This window comes from Rhinopithecus bieti, unplaced genomic scaffold, assembly GCF_001698545.2.
Source record: "Rhinopithecus bieti isolate Rb0 unplaced genomic scaffold, ASM169854v2 scaffold_24256, whole genome shotgun sequence".
NCBI classification, from domain to species: domain Eukaryota; kingdom Metazoa; phylum Chordata; class Mammalia; order Primates; family Cercopithecidae; genus Rhinopithecus; species Rhinopithecus bieti.
In genome coordinates this window covers 622,689-641,671 of record NW_016811409.1, presented here as the reverse complement: position 1 = coordinate 641,671, position 18,983 = coordinate 622,689, and the positions used below count along the sequence as shown (strand labels likewise).

The 18,983-nt window shown below is 35.3% G+C and overlaps 1 protein-coding gene across 1 annotated transcript in view; it reads left to right on the top strand.

Moving 5' to 3' along the window:
* The window catches only part of TMPRSS15 (transmembrane serine protease 15), a 142,816-nt gene that overhangs the window by 54,961 nt on the left and 68,872 nt on the right, over positions 1–18,983 (top strand). The window contains exons 10-13 of the mRNA XM_017893781.1: positions 379–528; positions 9,044–9,149; positions 9,446–9,596; positions 11,694–11,829. Coding sequence (XP_017749270.1) covers positions 379–528; positions 9,044–9,149; positions 9,446–9,596; positions 11,694–11,829 — 543 coding nt within the window. The remainder of the gene's footprint in view (positions 1–378; positions 529–9,043; positions 9,150–9,445; positions 9,597–11,693; positions 11,830–18,983) is intronic.

Genomic DNA, 18,983 nt, shown 5'->3' with positions numbered 1-18,983 from the left:
TTTTTTTGAGACGGAGTCTCGCTCTGTCACCCAGGCTGGAGTGCAGTGGCGCGATCTCAGCTCACTGCAAGCTCCGCCTCCCGGGTTTACGCCATTCTCCTGCCTCAGCCTCCCGAGTAGCTGGGACTACAGGCGCCCGCCATCTCGCCCGGCTAATTTTTTTTTATTTTTTAGTAGAGACGGGGTTTAACCGGGTTAGTCAGGATGGTCTCGATCTCCTGACCCCATGATCTGCCCGTCTCGGCCTCCCAAAGTGCTGGGATTACAGGCTTGAGCCACCGCGCCCGGCCTGGTTAGATTATTTTCAATACAATCTAATACAACTACTCACATTGTGGACTAAATTTGTTTTTTATTCTTCCTTTTTTTCATTCACAGATTATGAGAAAATTAATTGTAACTTTGAAGATGGCTTTTGTTTCTGGGTCCAGGATCTAAATGATGACAATGAATGGGAAAGGATTCAGGGAAGCACCTTTCCTCCTTTTACTGGACCCAATTTTGACCACACTTTTGGCAATGCTTCAGGTATAATTCATTTAATTCAGAAGTCAAAAGGATTTTAATTCATAAATCAAAAGGAAAGAGATTATGTGTTGTTCTGCAGTGTAAAGTGAGCAGTATTAAATGCAAAAGTCTTTTGAATTTTTTAAGAAAATGAATTAATTAAATGAAAAATGATAACCAAACAGGCAAGTAAAAGTGAGTGTGTTTCAAGAAATATATTGGCTTACCCTGTATATTTGCAAAATGTTGAAAAGTACACAGAGGCCATTAGAGACAAGACTAGGTTGTCATCCTAGACTTGCCACTTATTATTAACTAAGTAGACTTGTGTGAGGCAATTAACTTTTCTGGAGTTTGGTCTCTTTTGTCTTAATTTCATTTTCTGATTGTACATTGCTAGTGCACAGAAATAAAATGGATTTTTGTATATTGATCTTAGACCCAGCAGCAGCCTTGCTGAATTTGCTTATTAGCTCTGATGTTTCTTTAAAGAATTCCTTAGCATTTTCAACATACAAGATTGCATTATCTTGAAACAAAGATAGATTTGCTTCTTCTGGAAAGCCCTATGGAAGTCTGATTCCAAAGCATGATAATAGGGCGGGGTTGTGACTTCCAAGTACGGTTTTCATCTGAATGAGACATTCGAGTTGATGCCAGGTGGAAATATTAGAGACAATAATATTTTGCTTAGAAACTAGAAATCGTGGTGAAATATTAGAAGCTAAGGAACTTGTAGTGAGAAAATCAGTCATGAAAGTCTTGGAACACATATTCATAATGCCAAATATAATCACTGAAATAAGAGTTACAAATCTTAGAAGGAACGTGTAAGGAAAATTACAAAAAAAAAAAAAACAGTGAAAATTGAGCATTTATATAATTGTCTTAGGCAAAATTCATCCTATAAAATGACTTGCTGATAGGTTACTGATGAGAATACTATTCCATTCAGGCAAATAAACATTAAAAGCCACCTTTAACCAGCCATGGTTCTAGGTGTTAAGGATACAGACCATATACAGTAACTTCCACGAAGTCTGTCACAAACCTCCAAGTTGAAATGTTTTTTCCCTTAAATATTCTAAGCACCGCTTCTGTTTTTCCTATCACATAGCATTATATTTACTCAGTTATTTGTTTCTTTTTACCACAGTGTTCTTTTCAGGAACAAAAACCTAGTCTCTTTTGTCTTTGAATTAATAGGGCATATATTAGTCCATTTTCACACTGCCATAAAGAAATACCTGAGACTAGGTAATTTATAAAGGGAAGAGGTTTAATTGACTCACAGTTCTACATGGCTGGGGAGGTCTCAGGAAACTTACAATCATGGCGGAAGGCAAAGCAGACACATCTTACACGGCTGCAGGCAAGGGACAGTGAGTGTGTGTAGGAAGAAATGTCAAACACATATAAAACCATCAGATCTTGTGAGAACTCACCATTACGAGAACAGCATTGGAGAAATTACCCCTGTGATCCCATCACTCCCACCAGGTCCCACCCTTAACACATGGGGATTATGTAGATTACAAGTGGAGATAAGATTTGGGTGGAGACACAGAGCCAAACCGTATCAGACATTCTCAGTGCATGAATCTAATTGACAGGCAAAATTATTTTTGAACATGTAAATAAATATCTACAACTTTGACTCAAGTAATTTCTGAGTAAGTTATTGACTGAATAAAATAGTTTCTAAAGTAAACAAAAATTCTAAGCACATTGACATTGCAATTTGTTATTAATGGCCACTTCTGTTACAAAGATAAATATTCCTGATTTTAAGACCTGAGAATTAAGTGGTTGATTTAATATCAATTGTGAGTGACATTTAGTTAAAGGACTTTAAAGTGTTAAATTTTTTCAAGAAAGAAATATATCTGACTAATCCTACTTCTTTAGAAAGAATGATATCCCTAGAATATTGTAATATGGTTCATCACACTATTTCAACTTAATAAAATAGTTTTAGTAAAAGTGACTACTTTTAATATATTTCAGAGTCATCAGTAAAAGCCCCTTCAAATTTATTTATTTTGTTCTTTTATTTAAGAAGCATTTATTGAGGCCTTATTCAAGTCATTCAGAATATATCTGTGAACAAAATAAACCAGATTTTCTGCTCTCATGAAGCATAAATTATAGCAAGAAAAACCAGAAAATAGGAAATGTACATATATAAAGTAATTAATTGTTTCTTGGTGTATTAAATGTGAATAAGTACTTTGGGAAAATGTGAAGCTTTATAAGAGGATGGGGAGGGTGGGGCTAAGATGCTATTACAAATTAAAAGAGGATGATCAGTTAGTCTCATTGAAAAAGTGACACTTGAATCAAAACTGTAAGGAATTGAACGAATTAGCCACACAGATGATTCCAGGCAGAGGGAACATGATGGATCTGTTGGAAGATAGTTTGTGCAAGGGCAAGAGTGTTGAAAAGAGACTGGTAGAAGGCCATTGCCACTAGAGAAGAGGTCATGAGACTCAGATCAGTGGGAGCAGATGTGGTGAAAAAAGGCCAAATTCTGAATATATTTTTTAACTGAAGCCAACAGAATCCAGTTAAACGAGTCACCAGTGTGGACCTTTGCATAAAAAAAAGTGCTGTATGTAAATGGCCAACCCCATAAGACAAAAATGTTTAGTACTGAAAATGATGACATGAATACTCTCATACATAATTAATCTTCTTTGAATAAGTTATTTCCCAGAGCCTGATTCTCCATGGAAAAATCACTAATTGCACAGCTGAAAACTAACCCCTACGTGATAATCACCCCACCTCTCTGAAGGGGTCTGGCCTAAAACAGTCAAATAATCTATTTTTTTTTCTCTTTACTGTAATAAAAAAAAGTTTCTACCACACTTGGACAAGAGTAGTTAGAGGAAAGTGCAAAAAGCATTTGTATCTATTGACTATGACAGATACCTTTTATGTAGTTGAAATCTTTGATGTTCAAATTATCATTTTTCCACTTTTATGTCATCCTAATAAGAGATAAGATAACTCCACTGATATCTGAAGAGTATAAATACATTACAGGGGAAAATGGTTTCGCCTTGCCAACGGATTAAATAACTAAGGAAATAAGATGAAATTGGACAAAGTGAAACGGGTTGAATGTCAAGTGGAAGTTTTAAATAGTTGGGTCTGAAATGAAGTCTCAGGAGAAAGAGGAGTAGCAGGAGTTATTTAAAATTAGACAAGTCATATAACGAGGACAGGTGATAGGGTTTAATAGCTCCTCTCCAACTTTCATACCTGTGATTTCATAATCAACCAGTCATTCCTTTCCAAAGGGCATTTTCTTCTAGCCTGTTTTTTTTATGTGTCAGAACATCCTATCTCTGAAATGAAAGAGAATTAAATATTTCTCAATGTTCCTCTTATCCAGGCAGGTTTGTTGTTTGTGTTGTTGTTTTGTTCTTTGCCTTTACCTTAAGTGACAGAAAAGACTAAATGAAACAGACAAACTTTGAGTTAATACTGCTTTAGGTAAGCACACCTAAGGCTCTTAACTTTTCTAGTCCTTCTGAAGAACTGTCTCCTGGTGCAGTAATGGCTTCTAAATTTCTGTGTTGTCAACAGTCAGGGTTTCTCTGTACCTCTTAGAAGCAAAGGGAATTGTTGGAGAAGGTGGTGTTGAGGCAAGACAGCATCTTGAGGTGCTCAGAAGTGGCCCATTCATTTAGAAAGCTCAGGAAAAATGAGGTTCACAATATGTGGAAACTCCAGAAATGTAGGGGTCACAGAGGACTACATAGCTCAAATAAAATGTATCTTTCCTTTCCTTTATCAATGAAACTGCAGTTGTTTGTAATACTGTGGGAGGTAGTATAGTTTAGCAGTAAAACCCATTAAAATATAGACCCTGGAGTTTTAGCCGGATTTAAATCTTAGCCCTGCCATTTAGGCAAGTTTCCTATCTTCTATTTCTGCCCCAATTCCCTTATCTGGAAAGTGGGGTTGAAGACAATAGGACCTGCCGTTAGAGGCATGTAATAAACATTAAATTGATTGCTATGTTTAGAAAAAAAAACCTCTGAAAAATGCCTGGCACATAGGAAGTGCTATATAAATGTTAGGTATTACAACTACTTTCTTTTCATGCTGCAAAAGTGTTCAAGAAACATAAATTGGCTGTGGTACTGTTCTAAGTCATATGTTGGGGAGGAAAATAGTTACTCTGCTCAATATTTAAAATTATATTACTTCTTTTAGATATCTTCATTTAACTTAGCATATAAACTTTTTCTAAAATAAGTGTAACTTTAATGTTTTAAAAGTAATATTTTTATTTTCTTATCTTTCCTATGATGCTGAATTTTAGAAAATAATATGCTTTCTAAAATTGATAGACTCTGACTGAATTTAGGCCATGCATCAGTCTAAGCTTTTAATAGTATTTATCTACTAGGTTCAGCTAATTTTATGTATGTACTTACAACTCATGAAACAATTTATATCAGCCTATTTCCTTCTTGTGAGGGATTTCCAGGTTCTCAGGAAGTTCTGCTATCTCTCCAGTTCCTGCTCTCTTTATATTAGATCAGCACGTGCTCAGAAGTTTTGCTTTTTAATTAGGATGTTGGGTGGAGAGAGGTTAGGTTCAATTCATAAAGAGATAAGCAGGAGAAAAGTGATGGAAAGAAGTTTTAAGAAAACCTAATCATTCAAAAAAGAGATTCATTATATGCTTAAGTAAACAAAATGTGTTCAATTTTCTGGGGCTTATGTATTTATTTAGAGACAGGATCACTCTGTCTCCCAGACTGGAGTACAACGGCATAATCATAGCTCACTGCAGCCTCAAACTCCTGGGCTCAAGAGATACTCCCACCTCACCCTCCTGATTAGCTGGGATCACAGGTGCGTGCTATCACACCCGGCAATTTTTTAAAAAAATGTTTATAGAGATGGGGCCTCGTTATGTTGTCAAACTCCTGGCCTCAAGTGATCTTCCTGCCTTGGACTCCCAAATCACTGGGATTACAGATGTGAGCCACTACGGCTGGCCAATATCCTGGGTTTTAAGCTGACTAAGATTGATTCTAAGAGCTCTAGAAGACATTTCAAGGAAGTCAAGGGTTTTAAAAGAAATTATTTTTGACCATATAAATTCCCATGTGGTTATGAAAAAAAACTCTTTAATTATTCCTTTTGTGTAGAAATGTAATAAATTTAAAAGCAAAGCAAATCTGTAACAAAAATATATTAAACAACAGACAGCTAATTCACATCAAGACAGAAAAAAAAAAAAAAAAAACAAAGTGTCTTTCTTGTTCCCAAAAGTTCTAGCAAGTTGAAAAATTCACATATAAACATAAAATATACAACAATCTGGGTGCAGTGGCTGATGCCTGTAATCCTAACACTTTGGGAGGCCAAGGCAGGCAGATCACCTGAGACCCGGAGTTTGAAAGCAGCCTGGTCAATATGGCGAAACTCCATCTCTACTAAAAATACAAAAATTAGCCAGCCATGGTGGCATGAGCCCGTAGTCCCAGCTACTCTGGAGGCTGAGGCAGGAGAATCACTTGAACCCACAGGAGGCAGAGATTGCAGTGAACCAAGATTGGCTACTGCACTCCAGCCTAAATGACGGAATGAAACTCCATCTTAGAAAAAAAAAAAAAAATACACAGCAGAATATACCAAATGGCATCAGAGAAGTTCACAGTGCCACTGAGAATTCAAAAGAAAAAGTGGTCACTTTTAATTGGGAGGCTTTCTGAAGGAGATGACAATTTGATTTAAATGACCTCAAAAAATTGATAGGATTTTAACAAGGTACAATTGGAAGGGGAAGTGGAAGGATGTAAAAGAGAAAAGAAGAAGACACAAACTGTCAAAAAATCTAGGTGTTTGGAAATATTAACATTATCTAATTTTGCAGAAGTGCTGTATGGAAATAGATGAAGTATAAGTGCAACGGCTGGAAAATGACATTGAGGACATAACACAGGGGCCTCAAATATCAGACTGTATTTGTATTTGGTTGAATAAGAAATAAAGAGATAATAAAAGATCTTGAACAAGGGGCTAATTTGATTGTGCATAAGAAAGCATTATTGAGCAATGGTGTAAGAGATGATTCACATGAAGAATCAGAGAACTGGAAGTGAGATGCACTTGGAAATAGTGACAGTGATGGTCTATCTTCAGTAATAATTCCATGCGTTGGGATGTTTCCACTCTGCTCCCTGATGAGATAGCCCAACAGACATGCTGTGTGAATGTGAGTTTCCGTACTTTAAGTGGAAGCAACTGAATGTACAACTAATTGACAGCTTCTCAAATTAAAGAAGCAAATTGAAACTGTGCCTTAATAAAATTATTTAAGGAAGAAAAAGTGATGGATAATACTGAGAAGACTTAGGAGAGATGTAATAGTGGCCTTTAAACTTCTGTGGAGCTAACAAATATGTTATATTGCAAATAGTCCCACAAGGCAAAATTAGATATAATAGGTGCGCATAAGCTTATTTTTCTAAAAAAGGAAAATAATTTTCTAATCATGTTGAAATGGAATGGCATGCCTTGGAATAGAATAATTTCTTTTGCATCTGGCATGTGTTAATCAGAGATCAAGTGATCCCTTAGGGTAAAATGTCATAGATGAAATTTAAGGACAATTAGTGGTTAGACTAAGTACAGTTTTATGTAAACTACAAATTTCTACTCTTAAACCTTAGCATTTTATGAAGGATTTTATTCATCTTCTAATTTGTTAACTAAAGAATGGAGTCGACATCACAAAAATAGCAATTTAATGTTATATATTATTTTACTATATTCAGTAATATGCAACCAATATGATATTTACTCTAGACAAGATTTATAAGGTACTATAGTCTACATAATTAATTATGTTTTACCTGATCACTGACAAAAAAAAAGCTCACAGCATCATATTTTGATCATACTGAAAACTGCAAATAGATCACTGCTTAATAAGTGAAAAACAGTTTCAAATTATTTCAAATTAGTTATAACTATTGACTGTGAACATGACCAAACATAAATAGGAGCATAATGTGTGTTTATATAATTGTAGCTAATCAGAAATTTTTCTGAATAGGCTAACCATTTGAGTATTTATTCATGATATTCAGTGGTATTTCAATTATTTCTTCCCCAATTACGTTCTAAGTAATCAAAAGTAAGGTACATTCAAAAGTGATTTGGAGTTGTGCATTTAGAGAGTAGATTCTAGGACCTCTCTTCTGTACCTATGCCACTCTTCTCCATTCATATAATTAGAACACTCATGAAATAGCTAAGATATGTACTCATGAAATGTTACAGCATTATATAAAATAGGAGTAATGTGTTAATAATACAGAATGTTAAACACAGTATTATTTTACAGTTTGTCATATAAAGCAAATAAATGAGTACATATTACATTTATTAAGCCACTAGACCATAATTTCACCTTGATAAAACATTCATTTATTCTGAATAATTTTTGCCTCACTGGTCTAAATATCCATTGATATATCTACAGGCAGTTCCACTAGCTTCTTTTCTTTATGCCTTGTTCTTACTTTGCATCTCATAAATGAATGAGTTTAAAGTTTATATGCAACATTGCCTATATTTTTCTGTTGGAAAGCACAAGAGAGAAGATATTTGATTTCAAGTAAACACTAAATTTCAGCATCTCATAAAAAATTTCATTCCAATCAAATTAGATTAATCCAACATCACATTTGCTTTATATAATATCTTGTTACATGATTCTTGCTTCCTGTCACAATATGTGAGCAGGAAACTAAGAATAGAATGAATTCCCCTAAGAAAATGTTCAAGATGTTATTCCAGTAACCCTTCGCAAACTTCGAATGACTGAAATCATTGGTTGGAATAATGAATTTCAGACCAAAAAGTACTTTATGCAGAGCCTTGTGCTATTTTGAAAGCTTTTATACATATTAGCATGCTTCCTGCTCCTCGGTGATCTGATTACCTATCATTCACAGGACTAAAGAAAGATAAGACTGTTTTAAAATAAGGCACGTTCTTATTTAGAGATATGAAATGTTCAGTGAAATATAAAACTGAAAGTCTTAGAAACTCTTAAATGTTTTGTATTTATATATATATGTATGTGTATATTCTGAGTTAGTCCACTAGCATCTCTAAATATCCTCATGTACTGACTGTCTCTAAAGATGTGAGTTAATCAAAATATCTAGTAAACTAGAATTAAGTCAGGAACTGGGCTGGATTATTTAGTGACTCATAATAAGTCAGAATTTTATATATCCTTGGTGGTACTCCACTTCAAGGCTCTTGTTTAATAAAGTGGGAGGCCCAGTGTTAAGCTATTTTGTCAATAACAATCTGTTATGGCAAAATACTGCTTTCTGAGCTCGAGTCTAGTGTCCTGTCCACTATATCAAAATATGTTTTCTTAACCTTTCATTTTAAAATTTTTCTTTCCTGCTTACAAAGTCTACATGTCACACAATGAAAATGCAATGTTTAAGTGAAATAAAACTTTTTTTTGTTATTTTTACAGGATTTTACATTTCCACCCCAACTGGACCAGGAGGGAGAAAAGAACATGTGGGACTTTTAAGCCTCCCCTTGGACCCCACTTTGGAGCCAGCTTGCCTTAGTTTCTGGTATGTTGTAGACACCTGTTTAAACGCTGTCTTATTTAATGGGTAACATTGCCTTGCTCAGGCCACCAGGCTCATATTTCACTAAGATGTTGGCTGAAGTTTTAATGCATATACTATTACTTTCCCAACTGATAAGCAACAAAGCATTGATAGACTCCTCTCCCCATCCCCAGCAACTCCAAAACCCAGAGGGAAAAAAAGGTTGTTTCAAAGAAAGTAAAGAATTTAAAAAGCTCTGAAAAGGACTTAGTCTAATGTTGTAGGAATCCAAACATTTTTGCTTCTTTCCAAACTAGGTATCATATGTATGGTGAAAATGTATATAAATTAAGCATTAATATCAGCAATGACCAAAATATGGAGAAGACAGTTTTCCAAAAGGAAGGAAATTATGGAGAAAATTGGAATTATGGACAAGTAACCCTAAATGAAACAGTTAAATTTAAGGTTTGCAAAACACTTTATTATTTATATTTGTATTCTTTTTGTGGTGGTACAATTATATTTAGAATGATACGGTGAAAAAATTAATTTATTTTCTGAAGATAATCAAGTCACTTTCTCTACTTGCCCAATCTACCTCATATTTTATCTTTGAATATTTAATTTTCATTTATTCATTAGCCTATTAAAAACCATCATTGAGGAACAATGTGCTAACGAAAATACAGCTTATAATGGTCCATAAAATACATTGAAGACTTTTAGAATATTTCGACTTCCTTCAGCAACTTTCTAGCATAGGCCAACCATTTATCTCTAAGCCCTCTGCCTACCTACAATTTTCAGCTTTTCACAAATACCACTTAGGGCAGCCCCGCCCTTTTCTACACCTACACCCATCGGCATTCACCCATCCTGCCCCACTCTGATTTAATCTCCACATATTTCCTTTAGGAATAAATTATATGAGCTGTATCATTGGGAAGTCTCTGATCATTTATTTCACATTAAGGTGAATTAATTTTTCAAATAACACTTTAATGTATTCTCTTCCTGAGGGTCTTTGCAATTAAAATATGGCATAATAGAGGCTATTAGTTTGACCAAATTAATAATGTTTTAAATTGGTAATTTCAAACACGAGAGTATCACTTTCAGAAGATGTATATTTGGACAGACACTGCCATCATCAAAGGCTTCAGATTTTCCCCATGACTTGGTGTAAGGTAGGCAATAATTAATAACTCTCAACTGTTTTCCTCCCATCTTTCTTTCTTTCCTTCTCTTTCTTTTTCCTTCTTTTCTGTCTTCTTATTTGATCCTTTTATGGGACGTTTCCTCTCCAATTTTGTTTTCTGATAACTCAAAGAAGGCTAAATGGAACGGCCAGGGAGAAAAGAGAGAGCAGAAGGGGAAGTCAGTATTGCAGTGGCCAAATGTGGCTACACTCACTGAGCATCTTTTATAATGTAATATAATTGGGTCCATTTTCTCACAGCTCATGGGGTGGTGCAAGAGTGTCAAGTTCTACAGATATGTGCACTTTGGCTTTGCTATTTTGTTGTGAAATCATGAACGAGTCACCATAGTCTCCTTGAAATTTAATTAGGTCATATGTGTAAGGAAGAAAATAATACTTACTGAAATAATGTCTGGTATGAAGTAGGTGGAATGGATAAACAAATGAGTGAATGAATGAGTGTTGAAAATTAAGTAAGATCAATGTATACCATGTGCCTAGCATAGCAAGTAGCATATAGCAGATATTCAATTTATGTCTTTCCTCTTCTACATAGCACAGGATCCAGGAAAGTACAGCTAAAATACCCACTGTTTCTGATTAGAATGGAATCAAATCATTTCATATGACTCTCTGAATTGCAGGTTGCTTTTAATGCTTTAAAAAACAAGATCCTGAGTGATATAGCATTGGATGACATTAGCCTAACATATGGGATTTGCAATGCTCCTGAGAACCTGATATGTTACCTCTGGCCACTGGACCTTTCTTCCAAGTCTGGCTCTGTGTCCTCCAGGCATCACCCTTGCACAGTATCCCACATCACACCCTGGGTGAACTATGACCAGTAACAGCTGGTCCTGAATGATCATTTTACACTCATACTTTCTCTCGTCCCCTTCACCTCCGGTGTGTTTTCTCTTCAGGCTTTATATGCTCTAAGAAGGCAGAAAACTACCTGAATGTTTAATATTGCTGAGAGAAGAAATTTGGGAGAAAATTGCTTTCTCCTGCCAGATGATATATATTCATGATAGAGTACACTGGAGTATGACAATATCATAAAAAAGACACAGACAGACAGAGAGATAGAAACTGTAACAATACTGACTAACTCAGAAGGAAGACACCATTGGAAATTTAGCCAGTGTGAACACATAATAAGGGAGTTGGGTTCAGCAGAAGGATTTAAAAAGCATGGTCTGTCAAGATTTCACTATGTATTAACTGGTCACCATATAGTTTGAGGTGACAACATTGAATCTCTAGACAATATTGACTCTCTTGGGCTCACAAGAAGAATCAAGTCAGAGAAGATTAGAATGGAATCAAATCATTTCATATGCCTCTCTGAATTGCAGGTTGCTTTTAATGCTTTTAAAAACAAGATCCTGAGTGATATAGCATTGGATGACATTAGCCTAACACATGGGATTTGCAATGGGAGTCTTTATCCAGAACCAACTTTGGTGCCAACTCCTCCACCAGAACTTCCTAGTAAGTAACGTTCATGTGTATTTTGTCTTATTAAATCATTAATGTCAGGTGTGGAGGCTCACAGCTATAATTCCAGCATTTTGGGAGGCTGAAGCAGGAGGATTGCTTGAAGCCAGGAGTTTGAGACAAGCCTGAGGATTATAGCGAGACTCTGTCTCTACAAAACAAAACAAACAAACAAAAATTAGCTGGACACAGTGGTGCATACCTGTAGTCCCAGCTACTAGAGAGGCTGAGGCAGGAGGGCCTCTTGAGCCCTACAGATTGAGGCTGTGGTGAGCTGTAATCGTGTCACTGTACTCCAGCCTGGGCAACAGAGTAAGACTCTGTCTCTAGAAAAACAAAACAAAACAAAAAACAATAATTATTTTCAGGTAGACCTTCCTTTGGCTTATTTTCATTATCTCAACCTACTGGTATTTTTTTTTTCCTGAAAATCAAAGACTTTAAAATATAAGCCAAGTGGAGGCTAGCAAAATATTACATGTTACACATAAATCCACAATGAAACTCACCTTTGTTATCGAGCATATTAATGATCATTTTAGTATCTTTTTATATTTGAAAGTAATAAAGGAGCTGGTTTCCATTTTGTTTTCACTGGAATACAAACAAATGTTTTACTGGCCATGTGGCATGGTCTGTAATCTTTAGGGAGGGAGCCCTGAGGTTTTTGTGGCCTTCTTAAGGAGTAATTTTAAGAGTTTAGTTAAGTCTGAAACCTACTGTGTCTATTTTAAAAATAATTTAATAGCAATGACTAATCAAGCCTGGACTTTGAACATATAGACCTAGATCACCTAAAATATTTTTGTCCTAAATAGTGCCTGTATTAGTCAGCGTTCTCTAGAGGGACAGAACTACTAGGATAGATGTATACATGAAACAGAGTTTTTAAGGAGTATTGACTCACATGATCACAAGGTGAAATTTCATAACAGGCCATCTGCAAGCTAAGGGACAAAAAAGCCAGTCCAAGTCCCCAAACCTCAAAAGTAGGGAAGTTGATCCTGCAGCCTTCAATCTGTGGCCAAAGGCCTAAGAGCCTCTGGCAACCATTGGTGTAGGTCCAAGAGCCTGAAAGCTGAAGAACTTGGAGTCCGATGTTTGAGGGCAGGAAGCATCCAGCGTGACGGAAAGATGAAGCCTGGAAAACTCAGCCAGTCTAATCCTTCCACGTTCTTCTGCCTGCTTTTGTTCTAGCTGTACTGGCAGCGGGTTAGACGGTGCCCACCCAGACTGAGAGTGGGTCTGCCTCTCCCAGTCCACTGACTCAAATGTGAATCTTTGACAACAGCTTCACAGACACACCCAGGAACAATACTTTGCATCCTTCAATCCAATCAAGTTGGCATTCAATATTAACTATCACAGTACCTTTGTAAGACTTGGGAGTATGTTCCTTTCATGGAACCACTCATGTGTTACTGCTGAGAAGTGACCAAGATTCACAATGTCCTGTAAGATCTTTTAACTCAAAAGGACCAAATCGAGCCTGTGTCTACTTGTGCTCTTAAGTCAAATTCGAACCATGACATTTCAGAACAAAACCCATTACCATTCAAATTATCCATGTCAAAGAAGACAATCACTTTATACTACTTTCAGATTAGGGATTTGACAGAAAAACAAAGACAAAAGAAAAATGCCTATGATAATAAGTAATAACAAACATCCACTGACTTTCTATAGGGATTTTTTCACTACACTGTTGTTTTTAATGCAAAAAAAACAACACTTTTTTCTTTGGATTGTGGTGGTTGGAAACTGACTTAGCGTTTGTTTGGGTTAAATCTCTTATGTGTTTAGTTCTGCATGGATCTGATCCCGCAAACACAGTACTTTTTCCGTTTCTCATTTTCTTCCAAGCACACTTAATACTTTTACCAAATTTATATCAGCAAATCAGTTTGGAGAGTCTATCCAAATTTGGTTTACTTCCAAAATTATGTATTTTTCTGCTTCCAATCTTCAAGGAAAAAAAGTAGACTTTTCAAATGAGTGACTTTAACAATGAAAAGGTTCTAAAGATTAATTATGGGTATTTGAGAACATGTAACAAATGAGCTACCATTATGTTGAAGATAGTAGTTATATTGTCATATCGATCCCATGCCACCATATGGAATGAGCACTTACATTCCACCAAAAGATTGGTTTGCTTTTACTATCTTGTGTGTTAACATGTTTAGATGCTTATATGAGATATATATAAATTACTCAATATTTAATCATTCATTCAAATTTTATAAGTATCTGCCATCTGCAAAACACTGCAGATGAAATGTAAGATGTAGCAATAACCATTAATACATGAAAAAATTATATAAATAAATATTTAAAGCAATGTATAATTATGTGCCCCTAAAGGTAATACATGAGAGAAGTAAGTGATAGAGGACTTTGGAGAAAAAAAAAATGTGAGCAAAAGAAGGCTTTAAGGAAGCATGCAGATAAAAGACAGAATGATACTCATAAAATTGATGACAAAGCAGGAAAGTACCATACATTCTCATGTAATAATATTGGTCATAAAATTGTGACAAGAAGTGAGTTCCTTCACAGCAACTCTAGGTCAAATTTACCTTTGCTTTACCAGTGTATGACTGGTTCCTAACATCACAATAACTGGTCATCAGTAAATACTATTAGAGATGGACTAAGCCTCTCTCTTTCTCTCTCTTTCTCTCTCTCTCTCTCTCTCTCTCTCTCTCTCTCTCTGTCTCTATCTCTCTCTATTTTGAATATGCTCTTATTTTGGTGACATGAAATGAAACTTTTGTTAAACAAAATTTTGGCACTTCCAAACTAAAGTTTGGAAGTGATGGTAGGGATGGATGTAGAAAAAAATACTCACATAAATGCAGTAATTTTGCATTCGTGGCATTGTTTGAAAATAATTGTCTCACTTCATTTTGTGTAGGTGACCCACACCCTACCTATTTATTATAGGGAACAGTTTTGTGCACGAACAACATTCAGCATCATTAAAATCATAGATGGCTTGATAAATATTAATTATCCTTACAGATACCAAATACTAGCAACATTTTGCTAGTTTGATATTTCAGTCATTTAACGTGATAGATTTTCTTGATAATTCTGCTAGTTTGTTCCTCTATTTATTCGTAAATAATAAAGAAGAAAAATTTTCTGGGAGGAAGTAACATAAATTCTTAGACCTGATATTTAAAATGTAGCAACATCTCATCACTACCTAAAATAGAAAACTTGAGGTAATTTTTTACATCATATCATACATAGAAACAAAGTTTTAAATATGGTTTCTTAAGTTAAAAATTTATCTATATGACCCTTATAGTCTTTATATTTATATTCCAATCAGAAAGAGAAAAGAGAATGCCTTGATGTCAAGCTTGGTGTCCCCGTCTATTTTAACAATAGGGAAATTATAATGAGAGAATAACCCATCTGATTTGAAAATACAAACTTTAGAATCTGCCCAGAGTCTATTTGTTCCAGTTTCCAAATGGTTCACTTCAAGACAATATTTTTCACAGCAGAAAATGTTAATTACCATCAAATGTATTCTGAACAATTTCATTCTAATGCCATTTGCAATTGGTTCAGTGAAATTCTTATTTGAGCAGAGCTTTTTTGGTTCCAGATCACTGACTTGTTTAAGCAGTAATAAAAGGAAACCATGGCTGACTGGCTAATAGCCTTTCTTTGGCTTCATTTAGAGCATTTAGGGAAGAAAACAATCCCAGACCAGTGACTGAGTAATAAAGCTCAGTTTCCTCCCTCTTTCCTAGGAACCCACATTGTGTCTAGTTTGAGGAAATGTAAGTTCGGCTTTCATAACCACAGAGATTCTTCCATTTCATGACTTTAATAACTTTCTGCTGCATCAGTTCTGCAATTGTTGCTCTGTGATGTTCGTACAAATGAATTTAAATGTGGGGATTGCACTGAGCACACTTTAAGAGAGTAAACATTCCATTACACGACTATCATGCCAATTTAAAACAATTTTGATGATTCATGACAAGATACCTACTAAATAGAAATAGGTGTATACAAAACAAAATCCATATTTCAGGCCCCTGGCTTATTTCTGGGGCTGTTAAAACTAATTAAAACAAAACAAAACAAAACACCTAGCTATAGTATTAGATATTACAATATTCACTCTTTATTTCCACAGTTTTTCTTTATTTCACCATTTTTTAAAGACATTTTCTGCTTCCAAATGTGAATTAAAGGTAATTGGGCATGGTCGGGTGCGGTACCTCACACCTGTAATCCCAGCACTTAGGGAGGCTCAGGGGGGCAGGTCACTTGAGGCCAGGAATTCAAGACCAGCCTCGCCAACATGGCGAAACCCTTCTCTCTGGGGTTGTGGGTGGGGTGGGGGTAAGTTAATTTGGAAAGTTTTGTAGATGTGACCTAATACTTAGAGCTAAATAATGTAACTTTAGTTCTTCATGTAGATATGAATCAATCAGTACCTGTCTACCTCTCTGCCTCTCTTGAAATTGATGGCCATATTCAGCAGAACTGCTTGCTTTCTATATCGTTAGTAGGACTTATAGTCAAACCTGTAGCAAACTCCATATTAACTGCAAACATATACACTTATATCAGTGTGTTTTGGGGTGTTTTATTTTGTTTTAACTATTTTACCTCTAAAACTAATAGCCTGAGCCAGGCACAGTGGCACATACCTGTTGTCCAAGCTACTCAGAAGCCTGAGACAGGATGATGCTTTGAAGTCAGGAGTTCAAGGCTGGAGTGCACTACGATCATGCTTATGAACAGCCACAGCACTCCAGTCTGGGCAACAGACTAAGACTCAATCTCAAAGCAAGACAAAACAAAACAAACTAATAGCCTATGTTTTGAGCTCTCATTGTCTGGATTTTATTAATAACCAAATTTAGAGCACAGAGAATAAAATCTGAACTTTATTGTTGCACATTTAATAAAAATATTTATATCAGGAATGATCACTATAACTTGTTAATGAAAACATAAATTTTGATAAAATGAACACAAAATTTTATGGAATATTTTACTTTAAAATACAACCTAAACTTTTAAAATGCTATTTGTAACACCAAAAGATTTGTGTATCTATACAATAATGATGAAAACAATAGCCAATTTTGAAAATTAGCCACTTTTATATATTCAAACATCAATCAATAGGCTGTATTATTTTCAAGCTACATCTATTAATTCTGTCACATAAAGTATCAATCAAAATCTGTTTTTCCCATATTCTCATTTCTTGTTTTGCCATAAATATTTTTAATTAAAGCCCTCTCATTGTAGATGAAAGCTAGGCTCTTCTCCTTTCCACCTGTCAGTAAACACCCCTGCGTTAACACACATTTCATGGACATCAGAAGCTTAAGCATGGAGTACAAATGACATGCATCAAGGAAAGTATCTATCCTTGGCAATCACTTTGCCAAATACTACATGTTATTTACATAGTTTATGCAGTGAAAATCCCTAGTGGCATAGTAAGAAATTAATCAGAACACAAGTGTTTGAGAGAACAGCTCCCAGAAAAAAAAAAAAAGAAGAAGAAGAAGGAATTTAACACTGTAAATGAATATAATTCCCTATACCAGACAGGCTATTTTACTCTCTTTCCCTGGCTGAGGATGTTTTACCTAATGGCACAGCATGACTGTGATATCTGGAATTACATTTCATTAATCTTTAGTTTCTCTATTAGAAGCACACACCACATCTCTGCTAGATCAACACCACCATTAAAGTAAATTGTGTCATCATATTTAGAATGACTTAAAGTGCTTTTACCAATTCTTTACAGTCATTTATATGCAGAGAGTAACTGATCTATTTTATCAGGCCAAGGATCAGAGATGTCTTATTGGTCAGTTATTTGATAATAAATTATAATTTAAATGCATTTCAAAAAGTACTTAAGTATTTTAAAGGGATGCATTTTCCAAGACTTGTGTTTAGTGGAGAAATCTTAAGTAAACTGCCTGCCTTGACAGGTTTAACTATTACATTTGACAACGTTTGAGTTCTTGTTATGTACTCATTAACATCCTACCTACTCATCTTTAAGTATAGCACACTAAGTGTTCAATTATGTCAAAATCCAATGCATTTTCCAAATCTCAGCTATTTACTATATCAGGAACATAAGGTTTTACATTTTTTCCTGTTACTTGAGGATAAAATAAGAATAATGATAAAAAATACAAAAACATTTTTTTAAAAACCCACTATTGGCCACTGCTAAATTTGTGAAACAGGCAGTTACTTTTTCCCACTCTTATATCTGAGTGGAATATTTGTCCCTGCAGTTAGTTACACATTTCCTCCTTCACTGGTCTCATTAAGGATTAAAAGAAGTGTTTCATAGCAATGTAGAATTATTGAAATTAAATGTGCTATGTGTATGTAGAGGTTATAGGATTGTGGTAGACCCTTCGTCCGAAATCTTTGTAAATTAGTCATGATTTCCCGTTGAGAACTTGCCCTTATTCTCCATTGCTGTTCTTCCATTGGTTCACCTGCCTTTCTCAGCACCCCGTGTGCACTTTCTTCTTCCTTCTAGGTTTACCCATCCTTGACCTTACTTGTCAGTGTCTTCATCCACTGCCCTTTTTTTGTTATGTGCATATGAAGTGCCAGTTATAGAGACTCAACTGAAACCCTGCCTGTGGCAGTGTGAACCAGATGGTGGAAATTATTCAAAGTTTAATCAACCCAATAAGAGACAGTAAAGTACCGTGGGATGAGCTTGAAATTAACCACAACGCGGTCTTGACTTTGACACTAGGTGGCTGCATATGGCATTAACAAGCAAGTGAATATCTGTAATTCTCAGATTTTCCATTTAAAGCTGAAATAATAATAGTAATTACCTAATCCACAGGGTTGCCTTGAAAACCAGTACTAAGTATGGCAGGTAATGCAAAGGAACATTTCTTAAATTATCTCGAATTTTACAACAATCAAAAAAATCCTTAATAGATATCTAGTTGTCTCCAAGACAACTAACTCAGGGCAACAATTTTTTTATATTATTATTATACTTTAAGTTCTAGGGTACATGTGCATAACGTGCAGGTTTGTTACATATGTATACTTGTGCCATGTTGGTGTGCTGCACCCATCAACTCGTCAGCACCCATCAATTC